The sequence below is a fragment of the Lycium barbarum genome, chromosome 3 (assembly GCF_019175385.1).
Source record: "Lycium barbarum isolate Lr01 chromosome 3, ASM1917538v2, whole genome shotgun sequence".
NCBI classification, from domain to species: Eukaryota; Viridiplantae; Streptophyta; class Magnoliopsida; order Solanales; family Solanaceae; genus Lycium; species Lycium barbarum.
In genome coordinates, this window is record NC_083339.1 from 4,993,928 (window position 1) to 5,001,280 (window position 7,353).

At 36.0% G+C, this 7,353-nt stretch overlaps 1 protein-coding gene across 2 annotated transcripts; it reads right to left on the bottom strand.

Moving 5' to 3' along the window:
* Positions 1–3,635: 3,635 nt before the first annotated feature.
* Positions 3,636–6,923, bottom strand: LOC132629998 (S-adenosylmethionine synthase 3). Of its 2 annotated transcripts, none has more exons than XM_060345481.1 (2): positions 6,766–6,923; positions 3,636–5,133 (listed from the first exon to the last, which is right to left on the bottom strand). In XM_060345481.1, exon 2 carries the CDS (start codon positions 5,124–5,126, stop codon positions 3,954–3,956), a length of 1,173 nt encoding a protein of 390 aa, XP_060201464.1. In that variant the 5' UTR covers positions 5,127–5,133; positions 6,766–6,923; the 3' UTR covers positions 3,636–3,953. The 2 variants fall into 2 exon arrangements, with proteins under 2 accessions (XP_060201464.1, XP_060201465.1); XM_060345482.1 differs by having other exon boundaries at positions 3,636–5,128; positions 6,766–6,918.
* Between the last annotated feature and the right edge of the window lie 430 nt (positions 6,924–7,353).

Sequence of the window (7,353 nt, forward strand, 5' to 3'; positions counted from 1 at the left end):
ACCTACGTGCAATATTTCACATAATTATGGTAAGCCTGTAAGATATCTATCTCAAAGGAAACTCTTCAATTATATATTTTATATTAGAAAAATTAAAATATTTAGAATTTTACCTTATATAGGACTTTGAATGTAGATAGAGTTTTATTTTATAACACTGCATACAATCTCAATAAACTCTCATTCCACCTGCAGTAGCATTGATCCAAAATTAGCTTTGTATCTCCGTTCTCACCCGGGTCCGAATAATTGCCGCCTTCGTCGAACGGAAAGTTAAATCGTAAAATTCGTCTCTAATGCTAGTTAATGATAGAGTAGTAATGGATTATCAAAAAATAGTCTTAGCTATGAGCAATTTAGCAATGGAGTTCGTAAATAAGTCCAATTTTTTTAGTAGTGTCAGTTGTCAAATGAGGTACGCGCTTTGATCACACTCAAAGTGCTTACACTTTAAACTAGTTAAGATTAAAATTTTGCCTACTTTTGAATTTCAAATTTTAACTTTTCTCCCTCGTCTCTTTACCTTTTCATTTCATCTTTACTTCTCCTATTTCTTCTTTTGGCTTAACACACGTGCAAAAGTGGTTTTGAGGGTTCAGATGATAGGAGTCTCAGTTGAAGGGCCTAAATGAATTTCACGGACAAGTTCAAGGGTCTCTATCGATGAGTTAAGCCTTCTTCTTTCTCCTGCTTCTTTCTCCTGATGTGAGTGTAATATTAATAGGCAAAATACATAGATTACATCCTGAACTATATCCGAAATGTTGAGTTCACACTCCAACTAATCGGAAGATCCATTAGCCCCCTATGCTTATTTAAAGTGGAACTAATATCACCCTATAAGGTAAAACACCTATCTCAGGTGTGGAAATGTTTCACACGCGCACGCCATGTCACTGTCACATCAGCGCTACATCATCACTAATGTCAGAACTGCAATAAATTTATATTTTGATTATTTTCTCACTAGTTTTCCTTTGTTCTTTATTTACACGTTTTTTCTTCTTTTGCTTCTCTAACCACCTGTCAGTAGGGGTGTCAATGGTACGGTTTGAGCGGTTATTTTATAAAATTTATACCATACTAATTTTTTGGTTATTTGAGTTTGTAGAATCAAAATTAGACTTTTCAAAACCGTCCCATCATTTCGGTTTCTCTTCGTTATCGATACGGTTCGGTTAATTTTCATTTTTTTTTCTTAAAAGAACATCATGTTATAGTCACTAGTAAAAATTAAAGACATGATATAATGCATTCTTCTATAGGACTTTGACAAAAACTCTCAGACATTTTTACTATTTAAAGGGTGATGAATCAAGAAAACATGAAAGACGGCAAGAGTAAAGACTAATCCCACTATTTTATGGTAGTGTAAAACAATGTTAAGCAAAGAGAAAGAGTATAATTTAGATTGCATGAGGGGGCAAAAATCAATCAACATGGGACTTAAGAACGGAGTCTACTATGATTAAGTATCCAATAAGATAAATTTAAAATCGATATCTAATACTTTGTAGTTTTCTATTCAAGATCGTTTGAATACCTTGTACCGTACAAGCTAGTTACCACTCGAGATGCGAAATAGTATAATAGGTTTTAGAGTTGGAACTTTAGGTGTATGTTGTCGGCTTGTAGTCGTTTTCATCATCCCGAACACAAGGCGAAAATTTTAATATTTTATTATATTTAAATTTAATATATTAGAATATATTCACATGTAAACTTATTAGGTACGGTTCGGTATCTTTTCGATTTATTTCTATGAAATTAAAAACCGACCTAATTATTCGGTACGGTAATAAACTTATATAAAAATTGTCGATTTTATTTTAAAAAAAAACTAAAAATCAGTTCAATACGGTACAGTTCGGTCGGTTAAGTCGATTTTTTGAAAACCATTAACACCCCTGCCTGTTAGCCACCACCTAACACCAAAGAAATCCGACAACTGCGATTCGGCCTGAGAATGAAACGGCAGAGACACCTAGACTGAAAAACGAACAAAAGCCTTGACGACGACCCTAACAAAGACCCTTGAGCCCCGATTGAAAGTATTAGTGATATTGGAACTTTTCCTGTTTCTGTCCGATTATAGGTGTTACTTGTGTTAAGAGTCCAACATCGATGGGTTAAAGGAAACATGGTCTCCATATATGCAGTTGGACAATCCTCCCCTCATTAGCTAACTTTTGGGATTGTGTTAGGCCAAAGATCCATTTTTTTACATGGTATCAGAGCTAAACTCATCCAATTCATTTTTTCAGATGTTAGGCCCCATATTAAATATTGTTCACGCATCAAATGTCCATCCCGGGGTAAGGTGGGGTGTTAAGAGTCCCACATTGATTGGTTAAAGGGTACATCGTCTCCTTATATAGACTTGGAAAATAACAATTATTAAAAAAAAGGGGTTTGGGGGGATTTTTTTTGTTTTTTTTTTTTTAATAAACTCCAAGCTAATAATTCAACGTAAATTTTTAGTGTTTATATTTTTTAATAACTTATTTAGTTATAACTTAATATTAGCATATAGTTTTTATAACTTATAACTTTAAAGTCTTTAAGTTTATTTCGCAACGGCTGGTTTTTTTAACTTATAACGGCTATTTTTTTTAACTCATAACGGCTAGTTTTTTTTTTAACTTATTAGTTAATATTAAATATAATTCAAGTCTTTATAAAAATTATAAAGACTTGCATTTTTTAATTATTTATAAAAAGAAAAATAATTTCAAGTACGAACTCAAGCCTTTACGTTTATAGCGACCCGCAAGAATTTTTAGGATTTGCTGACCGGTGACCGTCAGAATTTGTGACAGTAAAACCTGATGAATTTTATGGCGTCTGCCAGGATTCGTTGACCAATTTCTTGCGATCATCAAGATTTGTGATAGGGAAACCTGACGAATTTTATGGTGATCCGTCATAACCGTCAGGATTTTGGTGGCCAGTTTCTAGCTATCGCTGGAATTTGTTTATACAAAGAGCTTGATCTCGTCTAAATTACTTACTTAGTATTTGCCCATGTATGATTATGGGTTTTTGTTATGTCAGCAGATCATTCTGCACAACGTATCATTTTATAGGTTACTTGTAATCGATTTCCTATGCTTAATGATATGCCTACAGTCAGGAAAGATGTCATTTTATACCAAGGTTGAGGTACACAAAAGTTCAATGGACTCTCCCTGTTGATCCTTGGCTATGTTGTAACATTTCCTATGCTGATAATTGATGAATGTCCAGAGAGAACGATGAGATGTTTGGTGGAGGAGGAGCGCTTGCATGACCGTCTATAGTTGCATTCTTAGAAGAAACTTTCAATACATTTGCAATTGAAACAAATCGTGGATAGCAGTGTCTAAGACAGACCATAAATTTGTATTATCAATACACTTGGTTCATTTTTGTCAAACTGGAGGCCACCAAATTTTAGTACGTTTAAATACACTTGGTTCATTTTTGTCAAACTGGAGGCCACCAAATTTTAGTACGTTTAAATACACTTGGTTCATTTTTATCACAATTCTCAATTACCATGCACATGGGAAATTCACAGGTACCTCGATAGAAATAGCAAAACTACCTGATTGCATTAGATAAAATGATCACAATAATGTTTTCATCAAAGGAAGTTTTTCACCTCAAGAGATAAATTTTCATATATAATCGGATAAAACAAGGGAAACTTAAATCACTGCTACTTAATAACAGTAACAAAATAAAAATAAGGTACTGTAGAAAAGGGTGGACAAAGAAAATGAAAAATAACAAATGTTCAATGACTCAGAGCGAATCCTCAGAAACACGCTCTTCTACCAGCACCAATGGAGCCTTGAAAACAAATATCAATATCAAATGTATGATAAGATGAGGCTTGTTTATTGGTCTGCAACAAGAATAATGGCCAAAAGAAATTCGACTGGCCAAAAATTGTAATGCAAAGACCTCACTCAAGCTTTTGGCTTGAGGACCTTGACAGTCTCCCAGGTGAAGTCGGGGTCATCACGGCCAAAGTGACCGTAAGCTGCAGTCTTCTGGTACCTGTAGTTGCCTCCTCTCAACAAATCAAGATTGATTGACATCATTCCAGGCCTGAAGTCAAAGTTCTCCTTGATCAGAACCAAAATATCCTTGTCGGGAATTGTTCCTGTCTTGTAAGTGTCAACAAACACGGAAAGTGGTTCAGCCACACCGATAGCGTAAGAAACCTGCACAATACAACGGCGAGCAAGTCCTGAGGCAACCACACTCTTTGCTGCCTGTCTAACAATGTAAGCACCACTCCTGTCCACCTTAGTGGGGTCCTTTCCTGAGAAAGCACCACCACCGTGAGCACCCCAGCCTCCGTAGGTATCAATGATGATCTTCCTGCCAGTGAGACCGGCATCTCCGTGTGGACCACCGATGACGAAGCGACCTGATGGGTTAAGGTGGAAGATGGTGTTCTCATCAAGGTACTTGGCAGGGATCACAGGCTTGATCACATGCTCTTTCAAGTCCTGGGCGATCTGGTCGTTTGTGACAGTTTCATCATGTTGGGTTGAGATGAGAACAGTGTGAACTCTAATGGGGACCATGGCACCGTTGTCGTTCTTGTACTCAACGGTAACTTGGGTCTTGCCATCGGGCCTGAGCCATGGGCAGGTTTTGTTCTTCCTCACTTCAGTAAGCTTGGCACCAAGCTTGGTGGCCAAAACATGGGTGAGGGGCATGAGCTCTGGGGTTTCATCTGTGGCATAGCCAAACATGTGACCTTGGTCACCAGCTCCAATTTCTTCTGGTTTCTTGGTAAGATGACCATGAACACCTTGGGCAATGTCAGGGCTCTGTTGCTCAATGTTGACAAGGACCTTGCAGTTGTCAGCGTCAAGGCCAACATCTGCTGAGGTAAACCCGATGCCTCTGCATGTGTCACGGACTATCTTCTCATAGTCGACAGTGGCCTTGGTTGTGATCTCTCCAAAGACCATAACCATGTTTGTCTTTGTGCAGGTTTCACATGCGACCTTGCTCTCTGGATCCTGTTCTAGGCAAGCATCAAGAATGGCATCTGAGACCTGGTCACAGAGCTTGTCGGGGTGGCCTTCATTGACGGACTCTGAGGTGAACAAGAAAGTTTCCATGTCTGCCCTGACCAAATTTAAGAGAACATGTTAAAACCTAACTTAACAATTTACCAGGAAATCAGGGGAAAACTGTTTGTACTACACATGAAACTGGAATCAGAAACTCAAGAGTGCTTAAAGAACTACAAAGAACATTTCTGTACTTAATCTAAGCAATACAAGTTTAAATCATCAATCTAACAGCATTTAGCCTTTACTCATATAATAATATAATGCACTTCGATAGTTATATTCACTAATAGCACTTGCATTAACCATACTTATCAAAATATAATACATAGATTGCAAGATGCAACTTATTTATTGTAAAACCAGTTTATAGCATGAAATTTACATACTTGACATGACATTAGAAGACATTGTAACAATGAGAGCCAACTTATTTCTCTCTTTTTTCATTTTGCTTTTCCTTTCTAAATTTAGCACTGATGAATTATTGTTAGCACTTAAACCACCCAAATTCATCGAAAAAATGACATTTTTGTACCAGATACAACTCCTTGTATGGTAAAACTAGTTTACTTCAGATTTGACAAAGCAACAATAATAGATTACTCTTTTCCTTTTTAATAATAAACATAGATCGAGCATCCAAGGGTGTAGCCTAGTGGTCAATGAAGTGGGTAAAGAACCATGAGGTCTCAGGTTCAAATCCCAGCAGAGACAAAAACACTAGGTGATTTCTTCTATCTGTCCTAGCCAGCCTTGGTAAACAAAGTTACCTGGTACTTGTCACCTGGTGGGAGGTGGCAGGTACCCTTGGAATTAGTGATGGGCACAAGCTAACTCGGACACCTCGGTTATCAAAAAAATAACATAGATCGAACAGGTTTATGCCATTACACTCCCAATTAACACTTAAACTACCCAAATTGATAGACAAATATCAACTTTTTGATCGAATGTAACTCCTCGTACGCTAAAAACTAGTTTAGCAATTAGATCTGACCGCCAGGTTTACCAATGTTAACATATCATGTAACAATTACAGATAATATCACACCAAAACAAGGAGATCTAACCGTAAACCAACAAATCCATCCCTAACACTGCATACGAAGAAAATGCGCCTAGCAAAACGCTAACTTTACAGACATTCAACGTTTTCGGAACAAATTAGCATGTATAACCAAGGAGATTTAGCAGAAATGCTGAGATCTGAACCGTATATCCATTAAAAAAAATGCATGAAGATGATTCACAACAGATCTAATATACAAATCTAAGGTAGCAAAAACAAAAACAAAAAGCAACAAAAGTACTAATAGAGAAAAAAAGGAAGACACGTAATATTTGGATATTGAAAAATGTCGTTAGAAAAACACTAACTATACAGACATTTGATACTTTCGAAACGAATCAACATGTATAACATGACATAATCAGTATATTCAAAGTAGAAATGCTTAGATCTAGACCGTAAATCCACAAAAAGAAAAAACATGTATGAAATGGTTTTGAGGCTTTCGATTAAAATTTGACTTTAGGCCACTAATTTTATTGAGACACGATAACCTATATAAGGTTATGGGAAATTATGAGATCTATGATTAAAATTTAACTTTAGGTCACTAATTTCACACAGATCTAATACAAATCTAAAAGGAAGCAGAAACTGAAAATTTGGCGAACATACCTCTGAAAAATGGAACAAATATTTGTAGATTGGAGAAATTAGAGAGCAGAAGAGAAACACAGAAGAGAGATTTGGATCTGTGTTTGGGTCACGAGTTTTGGGAGGAGTTATGGTCCTGTATTTATAATATGCGAATTTGATGGGTAAGGTGAAAGCGCGTTGAGTTCACTCGCTTTTTTTCTCTTTCTTCTTACTTTCGTACACACCACACCACCAACCAACCAATACCTATGGCCCACATTTATCTCTTTGTGGGTCCCACCATTAATTATTGTTAAATACAAAGAAATGCCTTCTTTCAATTTAAATAGAAAAAAAATGATCATTTCATATCTCTTATTTGTAAAAAATAAAAATATCTTGTGAAAAAGTCAGAAAAATAAAAATAAAGTTTGTAAAGAACTAAAAAATTATTTATCCCGGAAAATATTTACTTGCACCAGATACCCAACTAATATAATTGGTTGTAGTTAAGTAATTTAATTGAGTGAATATATACAGTAGTAAATCATGGTTAAGTGATGTTACATATATTTATACGTATGAAATGCATCCATTAGTTTGGTGTAAACATACGATTTTTGAGTA